Genomic DNA, 21,553 nt, shown 5'->3' with positions numbered 1-21,553 from the left:
CCCTCCACTGTTTAAAAACTCCCCATGGAGTCTCAAAGTTAAGAGTAACACTTCTTTTGCTGCCAGTATCTGGGACAAAACTCAGTTAAAAATCTGTAGTTCCCCCCACAGGGCTTCTTTTAATATATTTTTCTCATTTTAGTGGCTTTGCAATTTGATTTCTATTTAGTATCAGTGTGTATTTTCTCTTTGCTGAAATTTTTAATTGAAAAAAGCATCTTCATTAGAGAGAGCTCCAGTATTCTTCGTTATTAGACAAGAATGCTAGTACCATACAAGGAAAATTTCTGCTATGAAAGTGGTTAGGTTTATGCCTTTAAGCTATGTGAATTTGAAAACTAAATTAAAATGTTTTCTGGAATGACTATTCTAACTTTTATCATTTTATTATTTGAAAAATAACACCATCAGAAGCAGTCACTGGTACAACCATATTCATTCTGAACAAAACTAGACAGAAAGCAACAGGAATGTAACATTACTGGCACCTTAAAAATATTTGTCAACACTACAAAAAGGTATTTAGAAACACCTTCCTGACAGATTCATTTCAAATACAGTCCATTCAGAAGTCTAAAAAAATCCTTTAGCTTTTACCTTTTATGTTTTAATGTACTCTGCAATATCTTCTCTCAACATTTTCTCTTGCATAAAAATAATATGCTAACATACTAAAAGAATTTTAAAGCTCATATTTTACAAGTTCATATAATGCAGAGAGGTTGTGGAACTTCCCTCCATCCTTAAATATACCCAAAACAACTTGGACAAGGCCCTGAGAAACATGGTCTCCACGCTCTGCACTGAGCAGGAGGTTGGGCTGGAAGATCTACAGAAGCTTCTTCCTACTTTTAATTTTCTGTGACACTAATCCTTTCCAAAAACATGCAAAAGGAAACTGCAGCACATAAGCAGATGCAAAGCATTACAGTCAACCTCTTCACAAAATCTGCTGCTTTTAGCTACATGGGGTATTGAGCAGGAAGGCATTTCTCCCAACTCCGCATCTGCACTTCATAGTCTCTTAAAAGCTGTTAGAACAGCAATATTCTTTCGTTGCAGTGGAGAATATTAGTAAGTGTGGACTGGACCAAAGCCGTGTTACTGCTCTTCCTCTCGGTTTCTAATCCTGCTTCTTGACGGTAAAGTCTGTCAAGAAATATCCAGGAAAAAGCTGACAACGAGAACCTCATAATCGAGAATGATTTAGCAGGTAGTTGCATTTCCTGGTTCCATCTTCTACCTCCATCCGCTGAAGCTGCCTTTCAAGATTACAGGAAGACAGTGAAACCAAGCACCAATACCACAAAAAGCGAAAGCCACGGTCACCAAAACTCAACCATGAGTAAACTTCTCTCTTTTTAGGTCTAAATGCTAATTCATCTGGCATCAGATTCTACCCATCACTGTTCAAAAGCAGGTGACACGTGAAGTAGCCACCTACATAATGCAGTGTTCATCACAAGAACATTTCTCATTTACAATTTTTGCCTATTAACTTCCCGTAGCATACGATTCATAAACAACCAATTTGGCATAAACATCAAAGTTGTTTGGATTTTTTTTGATCTAGTACACTATTTTTTCAGCACCATTAGGAAGTGATTTATAGAATGGGCTGCTATACAGCTGTGGCTAGGAGCTGCTGTACACCACTTCTTCCAAACAGCGTCCAGACCTTCATGCAGAATGCAAAGAGAAAACATTTCAATTGCACTTACACACTTACTATGTAGTAGACAGACAGTAGAAACAAAAGTTTATGTTTAGAATTTAACTTCTAAAAAATACAAATAAAAAAATAAAATCACACGTTATTCACCAGTGATGCTTTTACTTTTTGCATTTAGTCAGCAAAACAAAACTGATTCTTCCTATTACTTTTTTGATTTCATAAACAAATATTTATTCCCCAGTGCCAAAGGATTTTGCATGCAAACACTACCGGAAAATATTTTAATACATGAACTATGTTCATGAAGATATTTTTCAGTTTGCTAACATTAATTATGAAACCACTTAAGGTTATCACTGCTTTACTTCGAAGAACAAGCAGATTTTACTACTTCCACCCAAGTTCTTAGCTGTGTCCTTTTGAATGTTCCTATTACCTAAGTATGTAAAAATACAATGGAATTACACAGGTTTTTGCATACAAGGTCAAGCCACCACATTTTCAAGTGCTGCACATTGCCTCTGGCAAAAGCCATTAACTAGAATTTTGGAAAATAAAATATCCATAATGCAACTAACTAGCTTAGTAGAGTTTTTCTGCGCACTTCAGAAAAATAATCCTGCCATCAACAAGTCTAAACTACTGCAGGTAATACAGCTACACATTATTAAGAGTTCTTAGTCTTTTACAAGAGCCCTCTTAATCAATAAAAATGTCAAAGCCAAATCAGTTTTACTTCTTTTTTCTACTTTATTGCACCAACTTGGAAACCCCCTATGCTGCAAATTACCACTTTAATCCTTCTATACAGTAGAGTCCCTCTTCCTTTACAGGGAAGGTCAAGGTGAAATGTTTGTGATGTAGAGCTGAAGCTTTGTAGTTCCCTATTTATCAAGCCCTCCAGACAAGAAAACTAGTGCATATGAATCAAATATAAGCAACACTAACTCATTAATGACTGACATGTGGCAGACACAGACACATAGATGCAGTTTGACATTAATGGAGAGATTTGCCTGTGGTCATGGACATGGGGCAAGGGGGGGGAACAGACCCACCTGCCTCATGTTTTAACCTGTGTATGAAATCAAATGTCAGGCAAGATTAATTAGATGCCTAGAGTTTTATTCTTTCCTGTTGATAGAAAAAGTACATTTCCATAATGTGAGGAAGCATTTATGTGGATAGCAAATCAGGTTGACATTGAAGGAAGGTTTACTTTATTGTGAATGCTAGCTGTGTGGTGCTTGTCAGTGCAATTACTTTCTCCTCAAGTGGTTTGCTTTTTAACATTTTATTATCTTAACAATAAAAACCCTGGAAGCAATAATTATTTATTATGCTAATTCTTTAGCTTTTTTATTACGAATTTCTGCCAGACCATTAAAACTTGCTGTTTTCCAGAAATAAACCTGATTTATTAATATTCAGTCAATTAAGAAAAAAAGAGAAGGCAAAAACAATCTCTGTACTGGTAATTAGTTACTAACCAGTCAATTTGTACACTTATCAGCTTCCTCACAAGTTCTATTTTCATTTATTCAATACCCAACATTTTTAACATCATTCTGATTGAAAACAACTTCAAAGCACGAAGTCCACTGCTGCATTTGTTATAAATAATGATTTAAGTAGTCTGAGAAGCAGCAGGGCTTTAGACCACTCTGAAAATGCACTATACTCAAGGACTGCATTTTAATTATGGAAACCTTTTAGAACATCCCTGTTTTATTAACAGTAAGTGAAAGACTATAAACAAGGCTTCAGTATGCACCACTTCTTCTCAGTCCTGCCTGAAGCCCTCAAGGGGAAACAGCTTCAATGTGCTTTCATTTCTCCCCCCAAGCATTCTCATCTCTGAATGCCTCTTCTCACCAGCTTTAAAATTCATTTAACATAACAACCACACAGTTATGCTTTTTTCTCCCCACCCCCCCCATCCCTTTTTTTTTCTTTTTTTTTTCTTTTTAAATATACAACTGTTCCCTCCTTTAGGAATAAACACCAAGGCCAGAGCTCTCGAACTCCCACAGCATAAATGCAATATAGGAGACCGTAAGCAAGTCTAAGCAGAAAAGCACTGCAACTAAATGTACCTTGAAAAGCTCTTACTTTGCAACGCTTTTATATAGCTTCATGTCCATGCACAAACTGTCCCTACATTTCACGCAGTGACAGTGGTAGTAATCCCTGGAAAACTTCTAGAACAAATTCCCTAGCTCAAAACTCGGTTCTCTCTGAGCCAGTACAGCACTAGCTTCCTCTAAGGCAAAGATACAATGCTTCAGTGCTTGTCAGAGCGGCCCTCCCAGCTTCAACAAGCAATACCAGCTCCCATGCTGCCACACATGAGAGCAAAGCCAGGTTTCTCCATCCCTCTCTGCTTCTGAAACATCTTTCTCCTGTACCTCCCACTGGGAGATTCTACCCATAGCAACAGAAAGTTCCCTATTAATATGTAATATATACCATAATTAGCACTGCAAAGCAGGTAGTTATCTCGAAACTGTCCTCCCATACCCTCCCTCATAATCACAAGACTTTATTTACAGGAAAAAAATAAAAAAGAAAAAAACCCACACAACTTATTCAAAGCCCCAGCTCTTCATTCCTGACTTGAATCACCGGTATGCCATCGCTCACTGGATGGGCACAACCTAACAGGGGACAGATAACTTGCTCTTTAAGCACTTGTTAAGTCTCCCTCTTCCCAGATACCTACAATCCAAACTAGACAGCTATGCTGCTCCCACCATACTTACTGGTGTAGTAAGGATACAGGTATCAAAAGAGGGAAGGAAGGAGCATAAACTCTTCCTATAGAGCAGTAGTAGGAAGTACTGGAGTGGGTGCTCTGTAAAAAGACAGACTAGGTTGTGGATGGAGCAACTTTTGCCCAAAAATTATCTCAAAACTTAAGTCCAGGCTCTACGGTACCAAGGTGGGACCATCTGCGCAAGATTAATGGCTTAGACAGCTGTAGACTTGGGTGTAATCCAGATGGGCACCGTTACTGAATTCAGGACAAATTTTGTTAAAACTGTAACTCCTTGTTATGAAGTTCCCTACCTTTCATGTACTTTCCCAACATCAGCAGCCACTTGTGTTGAGGGTTCAAAGGCATATTTACTCTAAACTCATATTCTGAAAATTTGTTTCTGTCAGAGTTCATTAAGTCATCACATGGAACACAGCTGTAGAAACATACAAAAGACACTTATGACCACCAAACCCCCCAGCTATGCCATACCTGTAGCTCTCATGGCCCCCTGCAATTTACAGGAACCAGCTTCCCTCCCAGGCTAAATTGAAGAAGTGCAGCAAAAACTTCAATGGAGGTAGTTTTTCCACACCTGATTATCAGATTATTATCAGACACCATATCTGATATGGACCAAAGAAATGCTTTGAAGAGGTCCAAAGAGAATACAAAAAATCAAAATGCTGCCATTTGAACACATTGAGATCCGTATTCCATTCTCCATATCCAGGAATAGTGTAACAACATGTTCAAGCATAGAAGTTCTCCCAGATCAATTAACAGGCCACCTTATTTGTTTACATCAGTAGTTGCAGTATAAAAGGAAGCTGTATACACAGTACTAGCACCCCTGAAAGATACAAAGCATGACTCAATGCTCTGTTTTCTGTTGTACTACCTCCAGTAAAAGACACTTGAACTTCACAGTGATGTGAAATAATGCTGACCCTTCTAGTTTGATCTGCCTATTTTCTATGGGAACCTGGTCTCTGGTACAAATAGAGCACAAAGAAAACAACCATAGGAATGCTACCGATGTTAGTTACCACTTCTCATCCTAAGGGAAAAAACAAAACCAAACAAACCCCACAAATAAACCAATCAAGGCCAGACTAAGAAAATTACCAAGACTATCTGACAAAAATCTGAGTAGAAAGACATACTTCATAAAGTACTTTTTAAGCAGAGCCTAGAGATGGAGGAAAAGATAGCAAGCGGGCAGCTGCCTGGTCAGCCTACAAACCAGCATCAGCACAACGGGACAGCAAGACAACCAGTTTCCTGGGTAAGATCCACCAGTGCTTTACCTGACAGAAGGGTGCGGTGGTGCTGTGGGGGTGTGTGTGAAGTCCTTTCTTACAAGGGGCTAGAGCTCTCAGGATGGGCACACAAGTCATTCACTTGCCTTTTTAAACACATATATAGCATATTACTTTAGTCCCTCCCAGGACATCAGGTTAGGCCTTTAAGGTTTACAGCATTAGTTCAGCCTTTCTAACAAAGTATGTGGCTCCATGACCTGCATTATTCTCTTCTGCAGAAGAAGTAGCCCGAGTCAGTACAGTCATTACATTCCTAGCCACGCCTCTGAAAGCGTGCAAAAAGCACCTAAGTTCTGCCATTCCTGAATCCCAAAATTATTTCATCATAACATCATTTGTTACCAAAAGGCAGACTTTTGTATTTTTTGTGAGTTTCAGCATGATTTCTCCCCTTCAGTGTTAGTTTAGAATGTAGTGCTATTAAGCTTTGGTCTCAAGATATACTTAATTTGAATATGTAAATGCTGGAAATTTTTTTTGTAAAATGTACAAAAACTATTCACCTACCAAAATACTTCCTTAAGTATGATAATCAAATTTGGGAGCTACACAGAAACCTCGTAACAAACACAGGCTTCTACAGACACACCTGAAGACAATTAGCTCTTAGCAATGACTTTTGGCTGCTCTATTAGCAGTAACATAATAGTGTGCAAGTTGAGAGAACCAATGTACACAGAACAGAACGATGCAGATGCCTCTGAATTTTCTCTCTCAGGACAATGATTTTTTTACTAATATACTCTATAAAATATATTACTAAATTTGATGCAGAAACAGAAAAAGGTTTTTAAAAATATAAGATGATGTGACACAAGCTGTATATCCTAGTATTTTCATTTATTATACAAGCATTTCAAATGGCATTCATTTACAATGGTAAAAAGCAAAGCCATTAAGTAGATAGAGGGCCCTGATAGCTCCAAGTGTAAAATAAGAATAGTTTCTCACAACAGCTTAAGAGTGCTGCTGTATACAAAGTGTGAAGAGTAAAACTTGATACCATTGCAATTCTATCTTGTGGATACATAGGAAAACGTAGAGAGTAGCTATGAATATTTTCTCTTAAAGAAAATTAATTACCATGGGTGCAATATTCCTGTAGCAAAGGCACAGTAGTTCACAGCCATCTTCCACACCACCATAAAAACTTACTGCAAGTGATGTCAAAATCCATTAAGTTCCCCTTTGTTTGTTTATTACCGATCCACCGCTGGAGGCAACCAGCTCCATCTCCAACCAGGCTGCATTAGCAGGCAGACTCCAGTGCAAAGTCAGAGTGGGGAGCATGAACCACCTCTGCAAATAATCTCAGTTGACCCAGCTAGATTTGCACAGAAAAAGATGAAGAGCGCTTGTGAAATCTAACAGCACAGCTGAGCAATAAAGGGTGTATCCTCCATCTCTAGGTGGGTAGCAAACATCTTTAGAAATAAAAATCTAACTGTAGTGATTTGTTGAAGAGTTCATCTACCTGAACTCTTTACAGGAATATACCTACCTCTACTAATTACCCTGTTATACAACTGCAGCCATTTTAAAGCTCTTGCACAATTTCAACAATTCCCACATAGCTGAACCTCCACACAGTGTATATACACAAGATCAGAGTAACCCTTTTATTTTCCCAGTCCTGGCCTCACCTCAGCTAAACACAGAATATTACTGCTTTCAGATAATGGAGACCCTGCTTGGAAATCTTCAACTGCTCTTAAAGTCACCCTGCTTTTCAGACCTCTGATTCTGTTGATACTGTAGAAGGCAGCAAAAGAAATGAGTTGCAGTCTCATACAGCTCTGAAGACGCCAGTAAAACTTGTTCCTGTCATTAAAGAGAGGAGACAGAACACAACCAGTATTCAGCTTCCCAAAGCTCTGTGATCTAATTCTACACAAAAGGCTTAATAAGGTTTAGACTCATAATACAATTAGTAATTTAGCTCACAAATTAGACTATCTATTAACACTCCAGCAGACACATCAGCCATATGAGGATTAAGAAGGAATCTTCTGCTCTCAATATGGAGTAAGAACTTGAATGCTTTAATAGACCACTCCAGCTTCTGCACAGAAGAATCTATATTGCACTGTACAGAATGATGTAAGCACAGCCAGTAAACTGCTCATATATTGAACTTTCATCAATAAGAACCAGGTTAATAATCCACACAGAAAGTACAGAGTGGCAACCTTCAAGTTTATCTTAAAGCACAATTTTAACTAGTAAAAATATGTACTGATAGCACAGAATACACTGTATATGCATTTATAGTCATTAGAAGCACACATAAAAACATGGGCCAAAATTAACATGTCAGCATAGACAAACCAGAGGTTACCCCAAGGTATGGACATTACATAATATTTAACGGCAGGTAAAAAAAACCCAAAAAACCACAAACCAAACAAACTGTTTGCTAAATCTTTGCATACAGCATTTATTCTTTATATATTAAGAAAGGAAGCAGACATGTAATACAAGATTCTGCATCACCTCTTCCCCATAAACAGCACTCCAAAGATTTAGAAATGGGCTGACACCTGTAGTGTACTACTTTAAGGCATTTATCCACACAGAAAAAAATATTCCAGATGAATTTTCAAATGCAGGCTGAGTAGGCAAAGACTACTCTACTCATTACCAAGGAACAAGAATTTAATTTGGGGTGTGTGCAAAAGATGCTATTCTGACTCCCAGAATGCTATACGTGTAACTACATTTCTACAAAATGCTGAAATTGGTGTGTTCACACTGACTTAGGTTAACACCTGATTTACTTGCAATTATTGTGTCAATAGAGGCTTTTTGTAATTACTTTCACAGTACGCCCAAAACTGGCCATATTCATCTTTAGGGTTTGAGCTTGTGTTTATATAAATAGTGCCAATATTACTACTTCTTTTTTAGCTTGAAAAACAAACAAAAAATCTTCATCAGTTTACTTCACACTCAAGTAAAAAACATTCACACCCAAATAATATTATGAATAATGTCCATCTGGTCTGATCTAGATGTGGCCACAGTATCTCATTCTCCACCAGCACTGCCTGCTGTTGCTATCAAATCTTCAGTGTGAATGCACCGAGTCTCAAACTTCACTCGCTTATAGTAGTCACTCCTAAGCACGTGCTTTGCTGGCATGTGTATTAGCCCATGCATGGGACCATTTGGATTTTATTTATCTTTGGGGGTGGGGAGGGCAAAAATCTTAACTTGTTAGGAATAATACTCAGGCAGTCAGAAACGGTATCTCCAAGCTTCTATTACAGACTGCCCAGAGGCTCTAGGGCTTTCTCAAAAGATAGATACGTAGATCTCCACACTGGAAGGGCAACAGAGTGGCCCGTGACACCACAGGTTATTCCTAATGAGAGCTACCATCCTCCAGTCTCAGCTCTCTCCTCACCTCAGTCACAGCTGCCCAAGGGACGGCGGTGGCAGAGGAAGGCACTATGGATTTGCAATTTGTGGAACATGGTGATCAGGTGCGGACACATGAACTGGGAAAAGGCGGTGGAGAGAGAACAAGAGGTGGCAGGTATATTCTTAAAGGTGGTCTGGCAGTTAACAGCTTTGTTAAATATGTATGTTATTCACAGTGGAATAGATGGTACTAAAATGCAATTTTAGACGGAACTGAAAATAAGTAAGAACCCTCCCTCTTCCTCTGGACAAAATTTGAGAGTACACAGCTTTGGCAGATTACTGTAATTGGCCAATTCTTTCTGTTATTGCTAGACCACTGTGGAGAGTCAAAGCACTGAAATCATGTCAATGGGACTGCTGATGAATGTCACGTATTTGCTCAATGCCAGTTTCAAGCATACAGGTCTGATTTTTTCCCAGTTCTGCTCCGAAATGTCCAGAAATACACATATATACATTCTGGCATACAAACTAGAATTAATTTTTCACTGTTGCAAATCTAGCATAGCACCCTGCAGTTTATGAAGACTAACAGAGCGAGTTCTGGAAAAATGCAATTTCTCACTCACGGTTGCAAAACTCCTGTGACCTACCCACTACAAGCACTGATTTGAACCAAACAAGGCTGTCAGATACCACTTCACGGAGGCAGATTTACTGTGGACCAATTCAGGAAGCCCCAAATTTATATTCATTTTGAAATTGAGATCTTCAAAAATATAGATAGTTTTCATTACAGAGTCTTAGAGTCTGGGCTACACATCAGAAACTGACTCCATTTTTTGCAATGAACACAACAGAACTGACAGGCAAGCAATAACTTTCAAAATACAAGCTTCCATGTTGCAGCCTAAACTGCAACCCATCACATGTAACTACGACCTTTGAAGTGGTTCCTGACTGATGCCAGAATGAGTCCATAGCTGCTTTCTATTTCCATTCGTTACTGACTCATAAAGGTATCTTCCAAAATAAGAATTTAGACTTCCAAAGACTGTATCTGTTACCCTGTAGAAATCAAGGGAATGAATTTCAAAAGCAGCAGACAACGCATGCACGATTTATGCTCCCTAATTCCCCTTGAAGCAACCTTGGCAACACAGGCAGACCAAGCCCAGACAGTCTTTATCTGAGTTTCTCAGTCTGAACATAGGCAATACTTAAGGCTTCACCCCTACTCCCAATCAAATTTATTGTCTGCACTTCAAGACTCCAAGTCCACTGTATGACAATGGAAGGTACAGGCGAAAAAGGCTGGAGTGCACCTTCAGCCATGGATCTGCCAGTGAATCAACCCACAAGCACAGCAGTATGTTTGTCTATGGCAGAATTGGTAAGGTATATTATTCTAAAGGAGTTATTTCTATGTCATTTCCCTGTATGGATAATCTTACGCTAGATACGGGGTTATAACCTGAAGAGCATTTTACAGCTTTTAATGTTCACATCTTTTTGTGGTCATGTAAAGTGGGTAACATTTAACTCCCCAATATTCAGGATGCAAAGAAGTAACAGATTCTAGTGGACAAACTGACTTTCTGTTAAGCAACTGTACATGTAAAGAACCAGCTCTGAAGTTTCTGCAAGACTTGTTTAAAACCTCAGATCCACATATGTTGTTGCTGCATGGCTGCTGCAGAAGCCCGTTCTTTATTTGTCAAGAGTGTATTCCAATTTGTCCAGGGTTCCCTGGCCCTATGCAATTTCAATGCATTTTTGCTCTAAAGGGCGTGTGCTTGTCTCAAACACTTTTAAATAAATAAAATGCTCAAACCTCAGTGTTTTCCAAATCCCCAAATGAAAATGCTAGGCTAATTCACATATACACCTTACTAGGCTAGATTTATGTAGGCAATTCTAATGACAGTTCTTAATGTAAAAATAAATAAAGCACACCTCATGAACTTATACGTGAGCTTCAATCCATGTGCTTTGCTGTCACTATAAACAGAAGGTAGTAATGGCAATATACAGGGTTTGCACTTTTAACCTGAAAGGTTTTAAATAAATATTAACTTTAATTGTATTTTGGTTTTGTTGGTTTCCTGTGACAGTCACAGACCTAACCCTAAAAGGTTGCTTTCATATTTAAAGTTGCTTGCAAAGGTTTTATGCCAAGCTAGAACTGAACTTAGATGACGTCTCTCAGACACAGTAAAGAAGGCATCAACAGCATGGTGTCTTAAAATTATTACTGGGACAACAATTTATCTTACATAACTGAGAAATTACTTCAGTAACAGCTGTCTCTGCACAAGTTAAAAAGAAAAACAGTTGAAGTGATGTGTTATGTAAAGTGCCTATATTAAAGTGTTGAATGCAGTGCTTTGTAAAATAATCTTCATCTACTCTGCAGAATTCAGAAAAGGTAACATTAAAGGAAAAAAAGGCTGTAGCAATTCTCAGTCATTAACATAAGAACTACTCCACTGAGTACTATGGTTCCTGGAAACGTCCACAACTGTCTCTATATCCTAAACATGTGACAGTATTTAAGCACATTGTTGAATTTCTAGGGAAAACTGAAATTACAGGTCGTGACAAGTGACTGCTGTACATTTTCTCCAAATATGGGGGGTTGGGGGAATTTTGAACAGTCACCTGCCTTTCCCCGCCGCTGCCCCCCGGCCCCAAATGGAAACTTAGCAGATTTTTCAACCATGGGGAAAAAAACAACAACAACAACCACCAAACCTCTACTGGTCCAAACTAAAGAAATCCCCATAAAAAGAACAGAAAAGCCTGGCTATGAAGATCCTCAGCCACATCACAGTCAAATGCCACAGCACAGACTTAAACCTGGGTCTCCCACACCTATTGTAGGAGTTCTGATCACTAAGCAACTGACTATTACAACAGCAGTTATAATATATATCTGTCTTTTTCGTGCTGTGCTCCAGTGGTATGATTCATGTTAGGCTATGTCATCTGAACATGGAACCAGAAAAATCTCCAGGCTCAGAAACTTCCACTGAGAGAAAATAATTTCCTAGTTAAGATTATATGACACATCTTAAAACAGTTAAGTAAAAGAGATCTTACACTATCAAAACAGTAATAACTTCCAAAAATTGTAATAATCAGAGCACTGTTCATCCTGAATTATACTGATCAACAGAAACATCACAGCAATGACAACAGATTATATCTAGCCCTGTGCAGGTACACAAACGTTGTCAAGCCTTCAAACAAACACATTTCCTCTCAAGTTTCTAACAAGCCTATGAGCACACACTGAATAGGCTGCAGAGTTGTGAGGAAACACTGGACTTCTCACAGTGATTTTATTTACTAGAAGGAAGGAAAAGGGAATAGGTAATAATGAAATTTTTCCTTTCAAACAAAACAAATACACAAATCACATAAGACCACAGCACAAATACACCAAACTAAACAAAAACAAACAAACAGCTATGTTTGATCTGGGGCCTAACATAACGAGGTGGCAATTGACTTTTGTATTTGTTTTCAGTTGTTAACTGAACTGTTTATTAAAACAGTAAAAAGCCATGAAGTGAATATAGCAGAAGTGAGGTGAAAGGGAGCTTGTATGCAGACAGAAGACAATGTGAATCCCTTTAGAAATCCTAATCTCAGCCTCTGCTTGAGACATAACTTGGTAATACTCTTTTTTAAAAAAAAACTGGAGATCCTTTTTCTCTACGTACCCTCAGAAACTATGTAGACTTGGTAACCAAAGCTTTAAGATGTGCATGTAGATGACCATTTTTTGGTTATACATTACTGTATCAGCCATAGTGCAATTACTAAGCATCAGCTCCCAAAATAAGGAATTGTTTGACCTTAGAGAGAGAAGAAAAATGCCAAGGGGGGAATAAAGGCCCCTTGCAACCACCTCTGCTGTGAGTAAACCACAAAAAATGCAACAGTCTTCTGAAAGGTAATAATTCATCAACTTTTTAAAGACACAGACATACAAACTAGTGCAGAGATTACAAGCATATACAGAAGTACAGAAGTGCACGTCATGGATGGAAATTATTTCTTCAGCGTAGTCTGTATTCACCAGAAAAACAAATGTGAAAAGCCCCTCTATTCATTTACCTTTAAGAACAATTCCATTACGAAAACCTGAAGACATTACTGGTCCACTATCCATCTACCTGGAAGTGCACAGGAACCCCTGTAACATCGTCCTCAATCTTATGTTAGAATCTTGTCAGCACAACTCAACAGTTCTTTCATCTAATCAGCCTACCTTTATGCACTACAGAACTACAACAAAAGGGCCACAGACAAAAGTATTCTATCCAGTATATTACTTTAAAAAATACAGATTCTAAACAATGTTTGATTTCAGAGTTAAGGATAAAAGAGGTAATAGGAGTCAAGATAACAAAGCACAATCTTTCTGAGAAACTTCCCCAAAATAACTGTGCCATAAACCTCAAAAGAAAAAAAAAAAAAAAAAGCTCCCAAAGAAAAAAAAAAAACAAACAACCAAACCAAACCCCAAACCCAAACCAACAAAACCCCTGCTCTAATACAGGCATGTGATGCTCTATTTCATTCTCCTAGAAGATGAAAAGCTGAAGTGATGAAAGAGGTAATTAGCCGTTAGTTATTCCACAGCAAAAACATATTTCTTGTGATTAACAAAACAGTGCTGTAAGAGATATTTGTAATAGCTTAACAATGAAGAAGATTTTATTAAAATAAGGTGGGGGGGAGGCAGGAAAGCCAATCTACCCCTCCAAAGGCTCTACTGTAACCAAAACATTCTGCTTTCTAAATCATGGCAGATTACACGGGGGGGGGGGGGGGGTGGGTGGGTGGTGTGGTGTGGTGTGTGACACAAATGACACACACACACTTAGAAGCAAAATGTTGGGTTTACACTGTTCCACAGGAAAAAAATTAAAGACTCTTTAACATCATTACACTTAATCATATGTGTAAAGAGAATCAACTATTGCTATGTAAAGCTGTCAGAAGACCGATTTGAGACTTGAATATATTATTAACGACAAACGTGTTCAAGAATAAGAAAATGTGAATAATTATAAATCCATTTCTGTTTCCCAGATGTAATTTAGCTGCCTTTAGGACTTCAGCTTTTTTTCTACAACTTACTCTCTTCCAGTAAGGTTCACCTCTTACACTCTTCTGGAAAACGTTATCCCTTCCTTCCCACCTTTACCCCCATACACCCTAATTCTAACCTGGTTTCAGAACTCCCTCCTGTGTAATACTGCCGTGGATTTGTCTGAACAAACGTGGTCATTACTTTGTTTTACTACCATTGCTCCTTACATGGCAAAGGGTCACTGTGGAATCAGACACTTCAGGGTGAGACACTGGTTTCTTATTCCTTGCAGCTACTGAGCATGAGTATGTGTTAGACGCATAAATACACCTTTATTTTTACTGTTATTACTCAGAAATCCTGGCAGAAAAATGCCTTTCCTTCATTTTTAAAGCATATGTGAGGACTTATCCTCTGCATCTCCTCATAACATTAATGGAAGTCACATGGCTTAAAAACCAGCACAACACTTTATTCCAAAAGCAGTATAGAATTCCACTGACAGCAACATAATTTCTGAAAATGAATGGAACAGAAAGCTTTTTAATAGGTTGTGAGAAGACATACACAACACTTAAGCTTTTCTTTAAGACAAGGATCAATATAACCTTATCAGATTTCTATAGCAATAGCCCTTGCATTTAAACCACTAAGACAGCACTGACAATTTCTTTGTGATTTCATGTGTTTTATTATGTATTTTTGTTATATTAGAGCATTCATTCATCCTTCTGTTGAATACTAATACTGAAATCAGCCTTTTTACAAGTAATTAAAAGTTAATTTGTGTTATAATCAAACTGGTGCAAACAAGCCACCAATAGACTAAAATACTCTAGGTCACAAAACTCCATCATGGATTTTCACACCTCCCCAGCTCCAAATACACCTACATTCTCATAAAGCCCAGTCTACAGCCCTTCCTCTTTCTACGCTTAGAGAAGTGGATTTAGAGATGCAGCTACACCTAGTGATCAGCAGCAGATCACAGCAGGCAAAACTCACGAAGACTAAAAAATCAGAGAGAAGTATGTGAACATAGCGGGAGAATGAAATCACACTGTAAAATTTGCTAGATTTTTTTTTTCCTCCTGAACACATGACCACATGCTCCAAATTGGTTTTGGTTTCTTGAAATCCTTTTTAATACATTGGTAACATTACAGATTAAATCAGAAATACAGATCCGAAGTTATGAGCAAAATCAAACTAAATAAAGAGGACTGTAAATTTTTCCTAAATAAGTTGTGCAGATAATTCAGCTACATGCACACACCAACAGAGCAATTTATTCCTGGGAAATTTTTCAGAACTACTTCTTTACACCAAAGTCATAAATGTGAGAGGAAAGGTATTCATAAATGTATGTCATTTTCTGGGGAAAAACATCTTTAAAACTTAGTGATGTAGCTACCTCAAATACGTGTTTGACAGTAATACTAACGAGGTTTATATACAAGAGATTTCCCTCTCAAATGGCATTTCCTTTAGCATAAAGCTGCCACATGGGAAATACAGGATCAGTTCACAGGTCCTGATCACACATCACTGGACTTTGTTCTATGAAGTCTACACCTATTATCTTCCTCTAGCTGAATGTAATGATGCAAATAGAACCAATTGTCTCAGCAGTAACATGTAAAACTGACCTGGCCACCGGCAGCTAGGCTGTTTGACACATTTGCTGACCATCTCAGTGTATGAGTGAGCACACATGAAAAATAAACCGTCTGCACATTTCTTCAGGTCAGACTCAAATGACATTACTGAGATGGAGTTCAGAAGCTTACTCGCTCCATCCTAACATGTTTTGTGATTTGCCTGAGGATTTGGTCTCTCTAGCTGTCAATCTAGCAACTTCTGCAAGCACTAAATATGTTATTTTTTCATAAATTATATGCTGCTGTATTGTTTCAGGACACTGTGATTTGTTTTCTACATGGATTCTGACAACTGCTAAATCGTGAGACCAAATAAACATCACAAGATTTTTTCCCCAGTGTTATTACATCCTTGTAATATTTTGTAGGATTTATTTTTAACTTGTGATGATGTTCTATTACTTAGTTTTGACACCAGAACAAGATCAGAGTAGCTAAATAAAATACATTTTAAAAAGTAACCCACATACCCACCACACAGTTTCTTTTTTGACAAACTGTGCCACTTCTAAAGCCCCAACACTCATTTTGACCTGAAGTACTCTGATGTACATCCCAGTTTACAGGGGAACACAAGCTTTATTTCATCTTACTGTCAAAATTTTTAAAAAAGGAAAAAAAAAAAAAAGGAAAAAAAAGACAGACATATTTAGAAGCCAATTATTCAAAATGCTTCCATTAATTTCCTGGACTGTTTTAAACATAAATAGTCTTAGGTGTAAAACACAAATCAAGTCATTCACCTATTCACCTAACAGCTGTAATAGCAGCAGCAAAAATCTGTGACAGCAGGAAGTTTAGTTTGAGCATCTTGCCCCACAACTCTTAACTATTTAACAAAGCCAAGTCCATGCTATGAACTTGAACTGGAATAGTTTTGTTGATGAGCTGACAACTGTGTCAGCTGCTAATAAAGCTGCACTTTCACTAGCATATGTTACTTCCCTTAGGAAGTGCAGGAATACAGACTTGATGGATGGGTGGAGAGGAAGGAAAGCAGCTGGAATAAGCAATGTGAGCAAAAGCAGAATTTGTTAAAATGAGATATAACCACAGTTAGAGCTCTTTGCTGGTAAAGTGATCAGAATAGCTATTAAAGTCTTCCAAACAGAGATCCTGAATACTCTGAGAAATCTCTTTAAACCCAGTTAATTATACCAGAAACTTTTTATTTTCCGTACGTTGCTCCGATTGCCAGGAGCTTCATTTCAGCTGCGACAGGGCCTGCGAAGACTTAACCTATATTCTTTCCTTTTGTTTTCCCTCTGCAGTCACCAAATATCAACATCATCACAGTAAGTTTGAACTTCAGCATGTCAAACTTCTTTGTTGCATCTGTTTTTGGAAAATGTGATTCTTGTTTTTGGAGAGCTTACATCCAAAAATGAAGTAGATTAATATAAGGCACAACAACCATTCAGAATGCAAGTTTTTGTATTTTTAATCCATGAAATATCTTGAGGGCTACTATTTGCTATGTAAAACTTTTACTAGTCGCTAGGAAAAGTAATTTTCAATTTTTGTACAGCACTTTGCGTCCCGTTCTCCTCATGATTGCTACTAGTCCTGGTGCAGAGTTCATTATGAATGGCCTCCTACAAGCACTTTTAGTCAGTCCATCTGACTCATCGCTTCTCAGAGAAAAACTAAAACTTTTAAATTCAGTACCATAAAAAGAGTGTGTTAATATACAACCTTGATGCCTTCCACAGCAATAGACAACATAAAAGCATAATAATAGCCCTCTCTCGGTCAGATTCAGGTTATAAGCAAGAAGCACCAATTTCAGAATTCAGGCTGTGTGTAAATTTACATCTATCTCAACACGATGCCTTCATAAAAACAGTTTCTGAGTTCTATGACACATCTCCTTGCCTTCAATTTCAGCTCCCTATTCTGGTATCTGACAGAACTCATCTCATCTAGACCCTTCATTTTATATAAGGCCTAATATTTAGGCTTACAATGTCCCTTCTAACTTTCCACATCTGTATGTTTGACCTAAATCCCTTACAGCAGTGGATTGCTTTCACTAGCCTAAATAATCTGCCAAGGAGACAGAAGAAGGAACACGGTGGAGTCAGGTGGCATTTTGTATGACAGGGACACCATGTTTCAGGAACTTTCGCAATATTAGCATCGTCTTCACAATAACATTTATGTTAAAATTACAAACAAAACCAGCTAAATTAGGTGTGTTACAGTTTCTCAGACAGAAACTAAAAAAAAAAAAAACCCAAAAAAACCAAACCCAAACCTACTCTTACAGAAAGACCTCAGTTACTTTTAAAAACTTAAGCAGCATTATCTATTTAAGACAATGTTTTCAGTAACATCTCTTGAATGCAAATTCTTGAGACCATTTGCTTCTTGAACTGATGAATCCAGAATTTGAAACTATTTAGTTAAGGACTCAGAGAAAATCCCATTGTTATTAACTGTTAAGCTGCTTTCAAAAGATTGAAAGCTTCCAGGCCTTAAAAAGCCAAGATCTGATCTTTCAGTAAGATTATTTTCTAAATAAGAAACTCAGATAAAACAATAGCCGAATATAACATTAGAACCTATCTCTGTAAAAAAAAATCAGTAATTTTAGAAAAGGGTAAAAATAAAAAGGGAACTAGTAATGCCAAAGATTACTTAACTCACTCATTGCTATTCTTTCCTTAGAATGTATTTGGAATTAGTTTTGTTTCTTTTTTCATTGTTTGTTTTTAAACTTTTTATAGGTTAGTCACATAACGCCTGTCTGTACCAAGAGACAGGTATTACAAAAGAGAACTACCCAACTCAAGGACAGATTTTCCTGTAATTTAATTTCTATGACACTGATGCATCAAGCTTTTAACAAAAGCAACAGCAATTTTTTTTCCCCAAGCAAAAATTACTCCCAGGCACGCACTTCAAATGGTAAAGTACAAAAATGTAAATTTAATCAGTTTTGTTTCCAGTGCCAAGAATACGTATTGGGGGGGGAAAAAAAAAAAAAAAGTCTGTACTTGCATCTTTACAAATAATCTTTACATTCAATATTTAACATACACATATATGCACACATGTGGAGAAAGTGGGCCAGATTCTGCATCCTGTGACATCCTTTGCAATCTCACTGAAGTAAATTGCAGCCTCTGTCTTTCAGTAATTCAGACGGGTTAGAATCACACCTTTTTAATAAATGTATGCACAAGTCATATGTGACTTGTTTGCTGTTTATATCACAGTTCTTTCCACAGCGTGAGGCAATAGATTTTTATCTGTTGTATTCATTTCTAACACTAATGTGGGTTTGTTCTTCAGCAACATGAACAGGACTTAAATGCTGACCCCAGTATAGTATCAGCATATCGCACACACAAGTCATTTAATATCCAGGAGGAGAAGAGTTGCCGCAGCTTAACTTTAAACAAGACAGTTCACACAGGTCAGCAATGAGTTACCGATTTATCTTAATAAAGCAAGAGCTCTCACTGAAGTCTGGACCCTAGACTTCCAATATTAATGAGTTATAGGGCTAATATACATGAGTTCAGTTCCATAATTCACTACAGAGCATAGCTTCATCCTAACATGAGTGTTTAAAAAAAGATTTCATCGTTGTTATAGATCACCTCTGTACAAAACATTTTTTCTGCTGAGGGATCCTCTTGTCTCATCTGCAGTAAAAACGCTGGAGAGAAATTAGAGGAAATGCAGCTGCATGTACAAAAGGTCCCTGGAACCTAACATAAAGCCATAATTTTTGAATGTTTTAAAAAGCTTTTAAACAGACCACTGATTCCTAGCCATCAAACTTGGTTTAGCTGCAGTGCTGCACAGAAGCAACATGTAACGTACAAAATGTAAACTATTGTGCAGCCTGAGCAACAAGGAAAGTCAAAAGTATCGCTTCCCACCAGATCAAAGCACACTTCACATGAACTGAAGACCAGATGTCTTCAATTTAACGTGCTTTTCTGTTGCACTAACTTCATGTTAGGAACAAAATAAACAAACAAAAAATCTGGTTACTCTTTGCAGGGAAGCACACAGAGCTATTTCACAATCCAAATTTCTGTCTAAAATCACGGGTTTCTTCAACATATAAATAGGCCAGGGGTGCAGGCAGAGGACCGGAGACCAAGCTAGCCATCAGCAGCTCCAGGACTCGGGCGAACAGAAGAGAGCTGCTGAGGGAGCGTTTCGCCGGGCTCCTGGCTGGATGCGCATCCTGACACCCGCAGATGCGGGCGGCCTCTGCCCTGCCCGCCGAGGTGACCGTTTCGGGGCGGCTGGAAACCAGGGGCCAGGGCTTTATCTCCGGTTCTGCCGCCGCTTCGCAGCCGCACCGGCGGGCAGCGCAAACCGCGGGGAGCTGCGGGGGGAGCGGGGCGAGGCAGGCGGAGCGGCAGGGCGCCCGCCGCGGAGCGCCCCAAGTTCTCCCCGCTCCGCGACGGAGCGGGGAGGCGAGGGCGGCGGGGGCAGGCGGCGGCGCACCTTGGCCCTACGGCTCCTGCGCCGGGGCAGCGGGAAACTTTCGGGAAGTCGGCGGCGGACAAACGCCGGAGCGAGCCCGAGTCCCGCCCGTCCCTCCAGCCCTGCCCTCGGGCCGCCCGAGCCCCGCCAGCCTCCCCCCGTCCCCTCGGCGCCCGTGCCGTCGGGGGACAGGGGCGCAAACCTGCGCCCGCCGCCGCCTCCTCCAGACACTTCCCACCCCCGCACCGTACATAGCGGCTCCGAAGTGCGAGCCCTGCCAGGGGGACAGGCAGAAAGAAAACACACAGACAAAAAACCCCAAACCCGACCGACTACGGAACGGCAGCGCTCCCCCCTCGCCCCTCCGCCGCCCCGTCCCGCGGGAGGGCTGCCTGGCCCCGGGGCAGGCGAGGCGGCTCCTTACCTGTGAACGTCTGCGCTCCCGCTGCCAGCAAAAGTCCGGCCAAAGTAACCAGGCAAGTTCCAACTTTCTCCATATTTCCACCCCTTCGTGCTCCGGATCCAGCAAAGTGCCAAAGTGTTTGCCAAAGTAGGAGGCGCCCCTCTCGCCCCCCTCCAGTCAGTGAGGCAGCGGAGGGGGGGAGGGGGGGCGGGCTCCCCTCCTTGGTGCCCCGCGGGCTGTTTCCCCCTCCTCGCCCTCTCTCCGCTCCGCAGGGCAGGGCAGGAGGGCTGCCAAGTGCCCGGGGCTCCCGCCTCCGGCCGCGCCGCTGCCCTCGCACTGGGGCCCGGCGGACGCCCCACGCCTTCCGCGCCGCTGGCCTCCCCCGCTGCCCGGGGGGGCACCCTTAATCCCGGAGTCTCCTCTCCCGGCGCCGCCGTTGGTCCCGGTTTAGCTCGGCTCCCTGACTGACTCGCGGTCCCCCCCGGCAGGCAGGCAGGCTAAAGGGAGCGCCGAACGTCACGCCCAGCCGCCGGCGCCGCCGCTCTCCGCCGCTAGAGGGCGAGGCGGCGCGGGCTCCAGCGGCGGGTGGCCGATGACAGCCTTTCGGTCGCGGCCGCCGCCTGCGGAGCCGAAGCGCTCGAGTCTGCTTCCCGCCCCCCTCCGCCGCCCCGAGAGCGGCTTTGTTTGCAGAGGAGGTGGCTGCGTGCCTGGCGGGATGGTGTCGAAAGATCCCGGACAGTGGGGGAGAGGAGGAGGAACCGGAAAGATAATAATGAAGAAAAATCTCAGTCTAGTATCTCGGTAAC

General features: G+C 40.2%; 1 protein-coding gene across 10 annotated transcripts in view; it reads right to left on the bottom strand.

The window, feature by feature from the left end:
• The window catches only part of PTPRM (protein tyrosine phosphatase receptor type M), a 481,575-nt gene extending 460,259 nt beyond the window's left edge, over positions 1 to 21,316 (bottom strand). For all 10 annotated transcript variants that reach the window (XM_027802895.2, XM_027802897.2, XM_027802902.2 and 7 more), the window contains exon 1: positions 20,769 to 21,316. In XM_027802895.2, coding sequence (XP_027658696.1) covers positions 20,769 to 20,841 — 73 coding nt within the window. In that variant the 5' untranslated portion in view covers positions 20,842 to 21,316. The remainder of the gene's footprint in view (positions 1 to 20,768) is intronic.
• Positions 21,317 to 21,553: the final 237 nt, after the last annotated feature.

This window comes from Falco cherrug, chromosome 3, assembly GCF_023634085.1.
Source record: "Falco cherrug isolate bFalChe1 chromosome 3, bFalChe1.pri, whole genome shotgun sequence".
Lineage (NCBI taxonomy): Eukaryota > Metazoa > Chordata > Aves > Falconiformes > Falconidae > Falco > Falco cherrug.
Note: the sequence above shows the minus strand (reverse complement) of the source record. Positions and strands in the feature narration are given on the sequence as shown.